The sequence below is a fragment of the Rattus norvegicus genome, chromosome 5 (assembly GCF_021556685.1).
Source record: "Rattus norvegicus strain SHRSP/BbbUtx chromosome 5, alternate assembly SHRSP_T2T, whole genome shotgun sequence".
Classification (NCBI taxonomy): Eukaryota; Metazoa; Chordata; class Mammalia; order Rodentia; family Muridae; genus Rattus; species Rattus norvegicus.
The window spans coordinates 37,935,190-37,952,178 of NC_141538.1; the positions used below are offsets into that span (position 1 = coordinate 37,935,190).

Sequence of the window (16,989 nt, forward strand, 5' to 3'; positions counted from 1 at the left end):
GAGGAGTAGGGGAGAGGGAGGGGGAGATAGAGAGAGAGAACAATTTTTACTCAAAAAGTAAGTGCTGACACAGGTTTGTAACATTCAATGGCACAAAACATCAAAGAACTTTGGGCTCTTGGTGGATAAAGTTTTTCTAACAATTCTTGATCATGAACTTGTGACTCTCAAAGGGTGGAGACCCCAGTCTACATCCAAACAGAGACTGGATTGCACAGATTTTCCAGCCAGTGATATGGAATCAAACTCTGGGTGAACAGATAACGGAAGTGTAATGGTAAAGTCGTGTTTCATCACTAGAGATGGGCACTTTGGCAAAGGAGACTACTTGCTTTAAATTACAACCTTCCTGCATGTTTCACTAGTTAATCATTCACATATATCCCTTTGTTTAAAATTGGGCACAGATAAGAAGGCGAGCAATTAGAAAGGAAGGAAACAAGTCAACAAGTCAACGGGCAGCATGATTGTTTTTTAAACAATTCGATTCAACTTGTTTAATCCTCTCATCTTAAATTATTCACAGGGGCATTTTGATTCTCAAAAGTTCATAAACAGAGTGCAAATCACCCAAGCAGAAGTAATTTACTGCTTTTAAGCCAAAGCCCTGTCTAGCTGGGGAGTCAGCTGTAGGAATTAACCAGAACAAAATCCTGATTAAACAACTAATTGGTTTGTCTACTAATGGAAAGAAAAACAAAGCACATCTCTCCTGCCCGAGATACAGGGTCATAGAATCGGAAGTCTTTCAGACCTGCCTCAGAGAAGATGTTAAAATCTCTGACAGTAAAATGCAACAAAGTGAAGCCCATGGAAGGGAGGACCGAGAAGCAACCCTGCCCCCACCTGAGCAGTGGGTCTCAGCCATCCATAGCACAGGTATGTTCTTTATGTTCCTTGTCAGTTACTCTTGAGTCTCATCCTTTGTCTGCTAATAAATGCTAATGCATGCTGCTGTATAGAAGATTGCTCAGTAATTTTAGACAGCAACATCTAGATTGGGTACTGCTAAGTTATGTTCTTACTAATTTATATATTCTGCATATGCATATTTAAAGGGAGCATAATAATGTCAGGAGATATATTTGGACTTGAAAGAGTTTTTGTTGCTAATTTTGTTTTCTCACAGGCCACACAGAAATTGCTAATAGGTCTTTTTCTTGAAGAGCATGAGATTTTTCAGCGCTCACTGTGCACTACGAAGTGTCAAAGTGTGCTGAGTCCTTTGCAAGTATTGACATCTGTGAAACAGAATCCTACTCTAACACTGCTAACACATAGCTAGAACATGACTGAGGCTGTATTAGATCCCACTTCATAAGCATTACAGCAGAAACCTCATCACCAGCCAGGCTGCATGGTGACAGAGGAGAGGGAACTATGAGTCACCCCTTCCAGATGAGTGGCCCACAGACTACAGGACACTTAAAGGCAAAGCAGAACAGATGCTTTTCAAGACCCATCTACCCCTGAAGCAGCCATGCTGGAAGAGAGTTTAGACTATGCCCAGGTAGGACAGCTCTTGGGTACTGCCAGTACCCTGTGGCAGCTGTGATACTGGGGTGTTAATTATGAGAAGACCGGCTGGCAACAAAGACTCTTAGCAGTTCTATCTGGGAATGCTTGGTACCTTTCCTTTCTAAGTACATGTGGGAAATAGGTGAAACAGGTTGTTTTTAATTTTTTTTATTTACATTTCAAATGTTATCCACCTTTTCAGTTCTTCCCTCTCCCATACTCCTCCCCCTGCTTCTATGAGGATGATCCCCCTCCCATCCACCCACCCACTCTCACTTCAACACCCTGGCATTCCCCTACACTGGAAAAAAGAGAGCCTTCACAGGACCAAGAGCTTCTCCTCCTACTGACACCAGACAATGCCATCCTCTGCTACATATGCATCTGGAGCCATGAGTTTCTCCATGTGTACTCTTTGGGGAGTGGTTTATTCCCCAGGCTCAAAGAGTTCCTGTGAAATTTCTGTTCATCAACATCAGATAGCTAAAGAAATACAAAGCCACCCCAATACAAACATGTTCCTTTTCTTCTGAACATGACATTAATCATATGAACAGATACAACATATATTTAGATGTTATATAAATATATAAATATATAAATATATTCACACAACATATAAAGACAAGGATGGAAATTTTTACAAATAACATCAAAACATGGTGCAAAAGAGTTGTTTTTATTATTATTTATAGATGGCCTTGATTCACTCCGCCTCTATGTACACATAGTTAGCCATTCAAGCAACTTTATAGTCTAGAGGAAATAACACCAGACTTGCCTAATACATGCGGTCACTGTGAATCTTAAATGAAGTCATCTGATAGTTAGTCTTCAGTGCTCGTACATAATGCCAAAGACTCCATGTTATAGCACACAAGTACTCAGAGTCCTTGCCCTCTTTCTCATCTACCATCACATCTACACCTTGGACCTTTGTTCATCTTCCACCCCGTTCCAATCCCACCTTGGGCTTCTGTTCTGCACCTTTTAATTTTGTCCCTTCCCCTTCCTTTCTACTGCCGAGCAATTTACTTTCAAGCACCATTTCTATTCCCTACAGGTATTTTCTCATCACCTACACTTCCTTTTGAGGGATGGAGGTTAGAGGTCAGCATTCAGGTGCATGTGTACGATCTTATGTATGCGTGCATGAAAGTCAGAGGCTAACCACAGGTGCCATTCTTCAGAAACTGTCCGCCACATGCTGAGACTTATGAACCACCACTTCAGCTAGGTCGCTGTCCTGGAACTCCAGGAATCCTGTGGAATGTAATCCCAGCATTAGTGTTACCCATGCCTGTCACCACACCTGGTTTTTTATGCCAGGTCCTCATCCTTGGGAACCAAGTGCTTTACCAACTATCTCCCCATCCTATTCTTTATACTCAGTTTTTTGTTCCCTCTACTAAAGTTTTCAGTCGACCTTCCTGCTCTGTAACCTTGGTTTTGTGTCAGTGGATCCCTATAGGAACACCATCATAACTGATCCATATCCAGTGTGACATAATTTCATCTCAAAGAAAAGGTTAGGAAAATGTTGATATGCAGACAAGAACAAACTCATGAAGAGAACAAAGTTAGTAATGATAGAATGGAACTGCTATCTTCTTTCTATTGTTTTCAATTCCATGTCTAAGGATACTGATAGGCCAATGCTAGGGCATCAGAAAGACTAAAAGTAAGAGCACCATGGATCAGGGTTACATTGACAAAAATATTTTGTGAATAGTGGGAGGAAGGTTATCAAAGCTAATTTAATAGTCAGTTCTTCAACAGTCAGGTTGAAAATATCTATTTAGGTACAAGTTAAGCATTTTAAGGAAATCGTAGATAGATGTTCAGCTTTACTGACTCAGAACAGTGATATTGCACATTCAACTTTATGTTGAAAAAGCTACAATCTCTATTTTGTTTCTCAAAGGGAGAAAACCAAAGTGAAAACGAATCTCTGATGAGCAGGACACCAGCCACAGTTGAAAAATCACACAGCAAAGAAGGTCAGAATGTTACCTATGATGGTGGTAATTGGAGGGTGGGGTAAAATACCAAGACAAAGGAAAGAATATCTATGACTGATGGGAATCAAATATGTCTTTGTCTAAACTATAGTATTTGATAAAATATGTGTCCTTGGCCCAGCAGATTGTCTAAACTATAGGCAGTTTGAAGAACTGAATTATTTGTGAAAATAATGTTTCTTCATTCAATCTCTCATTCATGCTTTCAGTACACTAGACACTGTATCTTTTATGAGATATGTGAATGCATTTGTACGTGTGTGTGTGTGTGTGTGTGTGTGTGTGCACATGCGCACTTATGTGGTATGTGTGTGTGTGTGTGTTGCATGTATTTGTTCAAGTGCACTTGACTGTATAGATGGTCACCAGTGGTGACCATCAGGTGTCTTCCTCAATTGTTCTCCATCTTATTTTGTGAGACTGGGTCCCTCACTGAACCTGTAACTCACCACTTACAGCTACACTGGCTGGAGAGCAGCCATAGGAACACACCTCTGACCCCCAGTTCTGGGATTCCAGCCTGACACCACCACGCCCACAGCTTTTATATAGGCGCTGGGGATCACAACTCAGAACCTCTTGCTTTCTTTTTTTTTTTTGTTTGTTTGTTTGTTTTTGTTTTGTTTTGGTTTGTTTTGTTCTATTAATTGAGTATTTCTTATTTACATTTCGAGTGTTATTCCCTTTCCCGGTTTCCGGAACAACATCCCCCTAACCCCTCCCCTTCTTTATGGGTGTTCCCCTCCCTATCCTCCGCCCATTGCCACCCTCCCCCCAACAATCACGTTCACTGGGGGTTCAATCTTAGCAGGACCCAGGCTTCCCCTTACACTGGTGATCTTACTAGGATATTCATTGCTACCTATGAGGTCAGAGTCCAGGGTCAGTCCATGTATAGTCTTTAGGTAGTGGCTTAGTCCCTGGAAGCTCTGGTTCCTTGGCATTGTTGGTCATATGGGGTCTCGAGACCCTTCAAGCTCTTCCAGTTCTTTCTCTGATTCCTTCAACGGGGGTCCTATTCTCAGTTCAGTGGTTTGCTGCTGGCATACGCCTCTGTGTTTGCTGTATTCTGGCTGGGTCTCTCGGGAGAGATCTACATCCTGCTCCTGTCGGCCTGCACTTCTTTGCTTCATCCTTCTTGTCTAATTGGATGGCTGTATATGTATGGGCCACATGTGGGGCAGGCTCTGAATGGGAGTTCCTTCTGTGTCTGTTTAATCTTTGCCTCTCTATTCCCTGCCAAGGGTATTCTTCTTCCCCCTTTTAAAGAAGGAGTGAAGCATTCACATTTTGATCATCCGTCTTGAGTTTCATGTGTTCTATACATCTAGGGTAATTCAAGCATTTGGGCTAATAGCCACTTATCAATGAGTGCATACCATGTGTGTTTTTCTGTGATTGGGTTACCTCACTCAAGATGATATTTTCCAGTTCCAACCATTTGCCTATGAATTTCATAAAGGCATTGTTTTTGGCAGCTGAGTAATATTTCATTGTGTGGATGTACCACATTTTCTGTATCCATTCCTCTGTTGAAGGGCATCTGGGTTCTTTCCAGCTTCTGGCTATTATAAATAAGGCTGCTATGAACATAGTGGAGTACGTGTCCTTTTTATATGTTGGGGCGTCTTTTGGGTATATGCCCAAGAGAGGTATAGCTGGATCCTCAGGCAGTTCAATGTCCAATTTTCTGAGGAAAGCCTCGTGCTTTCATAACCAGTCCTTTACCACCCAGTCTTTTTTTTTTTATTAACTTGAGTATTTTTTATATACATTTTGAGTGTTATTCCCTTTCCCAGTTTCCAGGCAAACATCCCCCTCCCCCCTTCCCTTCCTTATGGGTGCTCCCCTCCCCATCCTCCCCCCCATTGCCGCCCTCCCCCCAACAATCTAGTTCACTGGGGGTTCAGTCTTAGCAGGACCAAGGGCTTCCCCTTCCACTGGTGCTCTTACTAGGATATTCATTGCTACCTATGAGGTCAGAGTCCAGGGTCAGTCCATGGATAGTGTTTGGGTAGTGGCTTAGTCCCTGGAAGCTCTGGTTGCTTGGCATTGTTGTACATATGGGGTCTCGAGCCCCTTCAAGCTCTTCCAGTTCTTTCTCTGATTCCTTCAACAGGGGTCCTATTCTCAATTCAGTGGTTTGCTGCTGGCTTACCACCCAGTCTTATTTCAGGCCTCTCACTAGACAGTTCTTGACTCCCTACCATGCATCAGGTACCATTCCTGGGCCTTGAGGTATAGAGGTATACGATAGAATCCTAATCTTTGTTCATGGTGAAGTTCTGTTAGAGAAAACTTAAGCAGGTAGTGAAGAAGCTCATGATGAGCCCTTCAGGCACTGAGGAGTTATTAAGACAATAAGGCAGGTGCGGCAGCACGTGTTTGAAGCTTCATCGCCCCTGTCTTCTGCACCCTGTCAGCTGGAAAGCTCATCCGCCTAAGGCTGCACACTCGGTTCTACATGGATAACTCTGAATCCATATCAGGACGATTTCTTTTGTGAAACACAACCCAGTATTTTTCCATTGGCACTGCACATATATACCTGCGTGTTTTGAAAAAAATATTTAAAATTATAGCTGAATTAATCATATTCTTATTCAAATAAACTATCTTTCTTCATTGTCTTGCTACTACTATCATCATTTTGGTAAATTCTTCAAGCTTGCAACCTCACTCGTTTTAGTTCTCTACCATGAGTCCTCTAAGGGCTGAACCTTATCTGCCTGAGTAATACCATAGAACCTTGCTGACTTCCTTGCACCCTCTCCAACAGCGTCCAGAGCCAGGCCTTTACTAGTTAAGTCATACCTACACTGCACTCAGGCACAAGTGGCCTCTTCTCTTTAGGAGTCTGTTTCATTCAATTTCTCTCCTTTTCCCTCAAGCACAAATACTATGGGCATATTGCTTACCTGTAACTACCACTTTGACCGCACACCTCAGCTCAAGAGTTGTGAATGCCTCAGTACTGCCTACAGGACAAACATAAATACTTTCACTTGGCTTAATAGCACCCAGAGCATTCTGTCCTCAGCTCCTCTTGCCAACACAGCTTTCCCTGTATGAAACCCACATTCTAATGAAAAAAAAAGCAGCAGTGGCAAGGGGATCATTAGAGTGGAATACAGTATTGTTTAATAGAACAGCACAAAAGTTGTGACATAAATGAAGAAAAAAGGTTTATTTTACATCTATCAGACAATCTTTATAGTGATTTGAATCAAACCAAATATTTGAAGAGAAGTTTATTCAGTTTCTATTTCCTTAGACTTTCTGTCTCTGTGAAGAAAATAGATACATGCAAATCACAGACAGGGCTGCAAATAAAGGATTTGCAGGCTAAGGGCACAGTAGAGCGTCACAGGACTTGCCTAACATGTACAATGTCCTAGGTTCAATCCTTAGCAGTAAAGGAGAAAAGATAATATAAAGAAAGAAAGAAATCACAAAAAGAGTCATAAGTAAATAAATTCCTAGCAATGAATGCTGCTGCTGTCAGAAGCATCTCTTTGAAAACATGGCCCTATTCTTATATATGCAGATGTTCTTCTTTAAGAGAATCTGAAAGAAGCTAAGTAGAAAAAACTAATTTAGCAGATAAATATGCAACAATAATTGAAATGAAATAAGATGTTCCATCCAGAAGAATAACGTTATAAAGATACTGGATCTTTTCTGCTGGGTCAGTGTTACACTGTTACATTTTTACACTCTTCTCTCCATTTACTTTCATCATATATTTTTCAAAAATAAGGAGAAAGTCTCTCCAGATCTCTGAGCATGCTTATTTACTTATTTTTCTTGTTTTTTTATTGCTCAACTCAGACTATAGAGGATGTTTGTGGTTTTAAGCAAATGAGGTGTTTCCATCACTGACTTCCTTCTGGGTTTTCATCCCAGTCAAGTAAACAGGAATAATAGTCTGCATTCCTTACCTGAAGGCAAGCCAAGAAGCATTCCACAGGAAGTTATCCCTCTTGGATGTGATACACACTCAGTTCCTGTAGCCTATCTGACTCGAATGCTTAGATGATGTATTGACAAAAGGAGAAGGCTTCATTATGGATAAAAATTCACATAAAAACTGTCAAAAGTGAGAGTTATATTCTAGAAGATACAGTTAAAATGGAGAAGACATGATCTCACTGTTCTAAAATTGTGTCTGGTGTGATATGGTGGTGGGGGAGGTTTGGGAGGTGTGGTGTGTATGTGTATGCATGTGCTTGTCTGTGTGCGTGTGTCTGCATGTGTATGTGTTCATGCATGTGTATGCATTGTTTGTACTGTGATTTTATATATATGTATATATGTATATATATATATATATATATTCTATGTGAAGGGCAGTAGGCAAAATTTTAATTATGTGTTTGTTCTCTTCTTCCGCCTTTCATTCTGGAATCAAACTCAAGATCTGCTTGTGGAGAAGCTATCCATGCTGCTCCGTTTCACAAACCCACTCTCACTTTTAAATTTTTATGTGCATGCAATGAAATATGATCATATCAACCTCATTTCCCACTTCTCACACCCCACATCCCCCCAAGAATTCCTCCTCCTCACAATGTTTTATAAACCCACTAAGTCCCAATAGTCCTGCCCTTATGGGCCACTTGCTTTTTCTTTAATCAATTTTATGTCATTATTCAATGATCAAAATTCATGCGTGACATATGTGTTTGTATGGTTGTATGTGTATATGTGGGTGTTCATGCATGCATATGAGCGATGTCAGTGTGTGTGTGTGTGTGTGTACACACACCTAGAGGTTAGAGGCCTCTTCTTCAATTGTCTTCCACCCTATACATTGTGATGAGGTTTCTCACTGAACATGAAGCTCATGGATTTTTCTAGGTTAGCTGGTCAGTGACCTCCTGGATTCTGCTTGTCTCTGCTAACCCTCCTCCCTGACAGTGTTGGGGTTACAGATGCAGACAGACCAATTTTGTATTGGATGCTGAGGATACAAACTTAGGTCCTACGCTTGTCTAACAACCACTTTAACCACAAGTCCTTTCACCAACCCCTTCAATTCTCAAACTTTTAAAAATATGTAGGCTTTATTTGTCAGAATGAAAAGATTTGCCATGATAGTTATACATTGTAGTCTATTGTGAGGCCTCCAAAGAGGGAAAAATATTCTACTGCCTATCTGGAATAAAGAAAGTATCAAGAGCAATAAGCAGCATAGGACTTCATAGGAGAACAAGTCACTCCAAAGCCTACAACTATCCTTTCTTTAACAAAATTACAAAACATCAGAGAAAGACATGTACATGGTCTTATGTGCTTGGTCAGCTATAAAGCTTTCAATAATGTTTACCTCAAAACAGAAGGGAGGGAGGGAGGGAGGGAGGGAGAGAGAGAGAGAGAGAGAGAGAGTCCTCTACAGATAATAATACAAAGCAAAACATGATAGCAAGTATACAGACGAAAGTAGGAATATGGCAAAGCCTTCACGAACAAGGGAAGACAAGAAAATACAGACCAACACTGTAGAATTATCAAGGTAATTCAAAGGACACTTGTTTTACAAGAAGTAGTTAGAAGGTGTAGATTGTTTTAAACTAAAACTTCACACACAAAAAATGTATAAAATTTAGTAACATAAAGACAAGAATTGAAGCTTTAGGATAACAAATCCATTCTTGTCCTTGTTATGTGTGTATTTATAGGAAGAAACCTTTCATGGCTGGTACTGAAAACTCTTTGATGGAGTTTTATTCAACAGAGAAGCTATTTAACTGTTTCAGTTAAACAGGCAAACTTAGTAGAACTTCAAATTTTCTTTTTTTAAAGATATTTTTATCATTAAGAAGCAAATTTATTAGTATTTAAAGGTAACATATGATATCTTGTTGGTCTTTTTATTTTCTTCACTCAAAAAACACAGGTGCAAAATCTGCAGGTGTTGGTTTCTGATTTTAGAATTCTTATCTTCTGCAGAACATGATTCAGTTAATATCTACCAGGGAAATGAAGAATGCAATATATTTTGGAATCAAATAAACATAGCTTGCTAATGTCCTCCCTTGAGTACAAACATCTGTTTTAAGGCTTCTTATATTTATTTATATTAATTGCTTCTTTAAAATATATGTATTTTCACCCATAAAATATGTATATGACTTACCTAATAGTGATTTATCATTATTATTGTTTATATATTACATATATGCTTTAATGGAACCTTTTTGTGTAGTAATAGATCAAAATCTGGTGCTTATAATAGGTAGTGTGGTAGGTTGGATAATGGCTATTCAAAGATCATTACATCATCATACTCTAAACCTATCAATCTGGTTTTATGCATTGAATTTTGTTTCTTAGGCTGTTAAAATTTTTGAGATGGGAAAATCATTGCTAATCTGATATCCTCAATATAAGTAAGGGGTAATTGTGAGTAGACAGTGAGAAGGATAAATAGAGATAGAAGAAAGAGGTGATACAGTGAAAAACTCAGATTGAATGGATATATCCTGGGAGTGGAGTGAAGGACTACAGAGGACTGGGGAGAGCTCCAGGCTAAAAATGAGTAGGACTCTTTCCTGGAAGCCTCAGCGCCAAACAATACATCCTTTCACACATGCTTTAGACTTCTGACCTCTAGAACTAAAAGAAAATAAACTTGTTTTCCAAGCCATTGAATTTGTGGTAGTTGCTCCTACATCTGTATAAATCTTGTATAGAAAAAAGTAAGAATTCAAAAGCAAAATTAAATTGTGTTACGACCAATCATGAAAAGTAAGGAAAGCATGTGACAAAGAGCAGTTCAGGGTCTGACTCTCTGCTGCTTTCTAAATCCCAAGTGCAGATATTTAAGATATTTGAGTTCTGTTTGCTTGTGTGCAAAATAAAAGGAGAATATTAACATCAGCTGGCCATGAATGAGAATTATATGAGGTACTATACCTTCATCATTTTGCACTGTGGTTGATAAATTTTTATATTGATAGAAAGCAGATGAAAAAGACTAGCGAGGTCATAGACGTCCTGTATACAGTGGCAACTCCACTACTCTTGCCAATTGATAGGCATTGTGGGAGATGGAGACTATAGAGACAGTTTTTAAAATAAAATTTCTTAATTTTTCAATGACAATTTATTATTATTTTACACATTTAATTAAAATCACCACGTCTACCCTTCCCTTTTCTCCCTTCAAATTCCAATAACCTCTACTCACAAATTGGTAGCCTCTTTGATTCTTGTTATGTCTATGTGCAAATACATGCACAAATATATAAATACAACCTGCTGAATTAATTTTTCTTGTTTGTGTGTATATGGTTTCAAGAATGATGACTTCATATTAGATAACCAATTAGAGGAGGCTTAGTCCTGGAAGAGTCTAACTCTCTTTCAGCATTCATTGTTTCCTCTAGTTTTTGGCTATTGGTTGGACCCTGTGAGATTTTTCACCTTTCTGTGTTAGCCTGTCTGTTGACTTTGTTATTGTTCAGTTCTTCTTTACGTGGCCATTTCTAAGAGTCACAGTCTCACAGCAGACTTCTTGGTATTACAGATCTTAGCATCTTTCTGTCCTTCTGTGACATTCTCTTGAGCCATAGATGTGAGAGCTGTGTTGCAGAGTATCTACAAGTACTAGACTCTCCAAAATGCAGTGATCTTTGTGGTTTTCTGTAGCAAGAAAAGTGGAGACATTTGCTGGAGAGATGGACGCTTCTTTGATGAGAGGCAATAGCAGCACTTATCTGTAAATATAAGATTTTAAATGTAGCAAGGAACTACGCTGACTTAACAATGTAGTAATAGTAGTAGTACATTATTGTCTTCACTCTATGACTTCACTATCCCTAGAAACTGTTAGGTTCCTAAAACTAGTAGTGATTTCATTCCTGTTGAGTGGACCTCAAGTCCTATTAGAAAGCTGTTTGTTATCACCAAAACATAAGTATCACTACTGAACTTTCTTGTATATCCTACCACACTTGTCATTGTGGTGATTCACGGGTGTCACAGTTGGGTAGAACTATTCATTGCTTTGCTCCCTTGGCTGATTGCATAATACTTTCTCTGGAGGAACTATGGAAGCTAGATGCAGGAAAGAGACTTTCCGATTGTGTCTAGCTCAAATCACCCAAGTCTTATGTGTGGTGTCTTCAGCAATACAAGCTAAACTTCGACTTTTAAAAGACAAACAAGGATGAGAAGTATAGTCTATATTGTTTTGGGAGTCCTTTGGATTTCCCTGAGCATCCACACAAAAGAAGGTTCCTTATACCTGGTACTAGGTGTTTTATTGTCTGTAGTGGGGCATTCTTATCTCAAATGTCATAGTTTCACCATGTCTGCAAAATATACTATGACTCCTTGAGGCTTTAAACAAACAACCTTGCTGGGGTTTTTTACCCCTACTTCTCTCTCCTTCTGTATTTGCTTTCTTTGCCTTTCCCAGTTAGAACCCTCCTCCCTGTTTTTTCTGTTTACGCCCTTCGCATCACCTGTATCCTTCTAACCCCTGCTCCGTAGCCTTTTTATGTTTTCCTTGTTTCTGTGGTTACTCCATGTTGTATACTCACATCGTGAGGACACTTAGGTTGTTTGCATTCCTAACAGCAATTAACACAACTGAACCGGAATCTGTGGGGTGATGAATCCTTTGGGGATATACCCAGGGGAGGGATAACTGGGTCATATGGTAGATTTACTTTCAGCCTTTTGAGAACTCTCCACACCAATTTCCAGAGCGGTGGCAGCATTTTGCATTACTACCAAGAGTAAATTTGGGTTGCCCTCTGTACAACAACCAGTTTGTTGTCTGTGGTTTTTGTGGATAGTTAGACATACTGGCTGGTGAGATAAAATCTCAGTTGTTTTATTTTGAATTTCCTTAATCACTGAGGATGATAAACACTTCTTGATGTATTTCTTAGCCATTCTTATTTCTTCTGTTGAGAACTCTCTCTTTAGAACTATAGCCCATTTTTTAGTGGTTCATCTGTTTGTTTTACATTTTTATAATTTATCTGTATATTCTGGTTATTAACATCATCAGATGTATATGTAGCCATGATTTTCTCCTATATTCTGGGTCTCTACTGAATTGTTGTTTCCTTAGCTATACAGAAGGTTGTTGGCCTTTGTTCCTGAGCAAAGAGAGTCCTATTCAGAAGTTCCTTTTCTAAGCCTATACTCTGTAGAGAATAGCCTGTTTATCCTGTAGCAGCTTTAGTATTCCAGGTTCGAGTTGAGGTCTCTGATCCACTTAGAGTTAAAACTTTTGTTCAGGGAAATAGATATGGGTCAAATTTCATTAATTATAGTTTTGTCATTTTCTTTCCAGAGTCTCATAACTATGCTTATTCCTCTCTTAAGTTCTAAGCACTGCTTACAGTATTCTGTTTACTGCTTTGTCATTACTAACAAATAACTTTGGGTTTAGAGCTGTATTTTTGATTGTTTGTTTGTTTTGTTTTGTTTTGTTGTTTTGTTTTGTTTTGCCCTGAACTTTTTAGGCTAATTGAATCATGAAGTTTTTCTTTTCCTTTCAAAGACGGCAGATAGAGAAGCTGGGAAGAGTGATCTATGTTGGCAGTTATGGTTTTACAACTGGGAGTGCAGTATTCTGGGCCCTTTTGGCTTCTAAAGTTTCCATTGACAAATCAAGTGTTACTCTGATGGGTTTCCCTTTCAGCTCCTTTAGTCCTTCTCCTAACTCTTCCATTGGGGTCCCCAAGGCTCAGTCCAATGTTTGGCTGTATTTGCATCTGTATTCAGGTGCTTGTGTGTTTCTATTGTGACTTAGTTATTGTGATTTGGGTTTTTTCTCTTGCAGCTTTTAATACTTTTCTTTGTTCTGAATATTTAGGGTTTTAACTGTTTTAAGACTTCAGGAGATGCTTTTCTGGTCTGTCTACTTAAGATTCTGTATGTGTACAGTTATATCTTTAATTAGGAGATTGTTTTTTCTTCAATTGTCCTGAATTCTTCTCCCTCATCTCTACATGTAATTTGAAGATTTGTGACTTTGATGGTATCCCCTTTTCCTGCATCTTACTTTCTTGTATTTTTCGTATGTATTTTTTCATAGACTTTGCTTCTTTGGTCCCTTTTATCTTTGGTATCCGATATTCTGCCTTGTGCTTGGTTCATCCTACTTGGAATCTGAGTTTTCTAATAGAAACAGTAAGGTTTGTCGTTGTCGTTGTTGTTTTTACTTCTATCTTCATTTACACTTGCGTTTAGTTCAATGTTAATATCTTTTAGGGTTTTTTTCTTTTTCATTGGTTATTTTATTTATTTATATTTAAATATTGTCCTCCTTCCTGGTTTCCCTCCCATAAAACTCCCATTCCATTCTCCTCACTTTGCCTCTAGGAGGGTGTTCCTACACACACACACACACACACACACACACACACACACACACACACACACACACCGTTCCTGCCTCACCACTCTAGCATTCCCTTACACTGGGATATCAAGCCTCCATAGGACCAAGGACCTCCACTCCCATGGATGCCATATAAAGCTATCCTCTGCTATACATGTAGCTGGAGCCATGGGTCCCTTTATGTGTACTCTTTGGTTAGTGATTTAGTCCCTGGGAGCTCTGGGTTGTTGTTCTTCCTATGGGGTTGCAATCCCTTTCAGCTCCTTCAGTCCTTCTCCTAACTCTTCCATTGGGGTCCCCAGGCTCAGTCCAATGGTTGTCTGTATTTGCATTTGTATTGGTCAGGTGCTTGAGGAACCTCTCAGGAGACAGCTATACTAGACTCCTGTCAGCAAACACTTCTTGGTATCAGCAATAGTGTCTAGGTTTGGTGTCTGCAAGTGGATTGGATCCTTAGGTGGGGTGGTCTCTGGATGGCCTTTCCTTCAATCTCTGCTTCATTTTTTTTGTCTTTGCATTTCCTTTCACTGATAAGTAGATATTAGCCCAAAAGCTCATAATACCCATGATACAACTCACAGATCATATGAAGCTTAAGAAGGAAGACCAAAGTACGGATGCTTCAACACTTAGAAGGAGGAACAAAATAATCACTTGAGACAGAGGAAAAAAGAAACCTGGGAGAGAGGAAGGGGAGGGAAAAGAGGACGGTTGGATCCGGTATGGAAGAAACAGAAGAGAAGTACAGAGGGTCAAGAAATTGAACCGAAATATGTAGCAATGGGAGATGGGGAACTGGGGGTAGCCACTAGAAAGTCCCAGTACCACGGAAGTACGAGGTTCCCAGGACCCAACAGGGGTGACTTTAGCCCAAATACCCAATAAAAGGGAGATAGAACCTGTAGAGACCATCTCCAGTAGATAAGCACGGCCCCCAGTTGAGGATTGGGGCCACCCATCTCAACATTTCTACCTTATTATTGATTTTAGTCTTCAAATTGTAAATTAGCTCTGTCATTTCATTCAACCCCATAGTTCTACTTTCTTGGGTATGACTAAGGCTTTCATTGTTAGCCTCTTGGAGTTCAATGAAGTATTTGTTCATGTGTCCTTTAAATTCCTTGAATTATTTTTGGATCAAAATATTAATCAATTAATTAATTGACTAATTAATTTTACACCAGATTTTATTTGCCTCCCGGTCCACTCCCCGAGGGTTCCACATCCCATACCTTCTCTCCCAACACCCCACTCCACCCCGTACTCCATCTCCCCTGTCTTCACGAGTATGTCCCCACCTACCAGACCTCTAAACTTCCTGGGGCCTCCAGTCTCTTGAGGATTAGGTACATCTTCCCTAACTGAACTCAGAGCCAGGTAGTCTCTCCTGTATATATGTTGGAGGTCTCATCTCAGCTGGTGTATGCTGCCTAGTAGGTGATCCAGTGTCTAAGAGATCTCAGGGTTCCAGGTTAATTGAGACTGCTAGTCCTCTTACAGGGTTGCCCTCCTCCTCAGCTTCCTCCAGCTTTTCCTTAATTCAACCAAAGGGCTCAGCAGCTTCTGTTCATTGGTTGGGTGCACAGATCTGCATCTGACTCTTTCAGCTGCTTCTTGGGTCTTTTGGAAAGCAGTCATGGTAGGTCACGTTTTGTGAACACCCCATAGCTTCAGTAATGGTGTCAGGTCTTGCGGCCTCCCCTTGAGCTGGATTCTTGATAAAAATTTATTAGAGCTCTTTTAAATTCTGTGCTTTTGAGCTAATTTGGTAATTCTTGTTAGAGAACACCTCTGTAAAACTGGTAGATTTGATAGAAAACACGCTGTCTTGGCTATTCATGTTGCTTTCAGTCTTATGATTTGATCCAGGTTCTTTCTTTGATGGTGGATTTGGCATGAGAATTTGTCCTGCCTTAGACTGGGCAGTTCAGGAGCAATATAACTGGAGCTAAGGCAGATAACGCTGGTGGATGAGATGCTTAATTGGAGCAGGCAAATATGGCTGCAAAACCACACCCATTCAGAGTCTGCCCCAAATGTGGCCCATGCATATACAGCCATCCAATTAGACAAGATGGATGAAGCAAAGAAGTGCAGACCGACAGGAGCCGGATGTAGATCACTCCTGAGAGACACAGCCAGAATACAGCAAATACAGAGGCGAATACCAGCAGCAAACCACTGAACTGAGAATAGGACCCCCGTTGAAGGAATCAGAGAAAGAACTGGAAGAGCTTGAAGGGGCTCGAGACCCCAAAAGTACAACAATGCCAAGCAACCAGAGCTTCCAGGGACTAAGCCACTACCTAAAGACTATACATGGACTGACCCTGGACTCTGACCTCATAGGTAGCAATGAATATCCTAGTAAGAGCACCAGTGGAAGGGGAAGCCCTTGGTCCTGCTAAGACTGAACCCCCAGTGAACTAGACTGTTGGGGGGAGGGGGACAATGAGGGGAGGGTGGTGAGGGGAACACCGATAAGAAAGGGGAGGGGGGAGGGGGATGTTTGCCCGGAAACCGGGAAAGGGAATAACACTCGAAATGTATATAAGAAATACTCGGGAAGTCCCACACCCGCGGATACCGGCCCGCAGCAGCTCTCTGCTCCCAGACCCGGTGAGAGAGAGACCCAACCGCCTGGTCAGGTGGGCACTCCTGAGGCTGCAGAGCAGAAGAGACCACCAACACTGCTCACCCCTGCCCACATCCCTGGCCCAAGAGGAAACTGTATAAGGCCTCCGGGCTCCCGTGGGGGAGGGCCCAGGAGCGGCAGGACCCCTGCCAGAGACACCGCCGGAACCTGAAAGAAACAGACCGGATAAACAGTTCTCTGCACCCAAATCCCGTGGGAGGGAGAGCTAAACCTTCAGAGAGGCAGACAAGCCTGGGAAACCAGAAGTGACTGCTCCCTGCACACACATCTCGGACGCCAGAGGAAAAAGCCAAAGACCATCTGGAACCCTGGTGCACTGAAGTTCCCGGAAGGGGCGGCACAGGTCTTCCTGGTTGCTGCCGCTGCAGAGAGCCCGTGGGGAGCACCCCACGAGCGAACCTGAGCCTCGGGACCACAGATAAGACCAA

At 40.8% G+C, this 16,989-nt stretch overlaps 1 protein-coding gene across 2 annotated transcripts in view; it reads left to right on the forward strand.

Moving 5' to 3' along the window:
* The first annotated feature begins 398 nt into the window (after positions 1-398).
* Cngb3 (cyclic nucleotide gated channel subunit beta 3) overlaps positions 399-16,989 on the forward strand; it is a 249,521-nt gene continuing 232,930 nt past the window's right edge. Inside the window, exons 1-2 of one of the 2 annotated variants that reach the window (XM_087550433.1) lie at positions 399-879; positions 3,443-3,518. In XM_087550433.1, coding sequence (XP_087406559.1) covers positions 769-879; positions 3,443-3,518 — 187 coding nt within the window. In that variant the 5' untranslated portion in view covers positions 399-768. The remainder of the gene's footprint in view (positions 880-3,442; positions 3,519-16,989) is intronic. The other variant, NM_001271238.1, reaches the window with a different exon arrangement.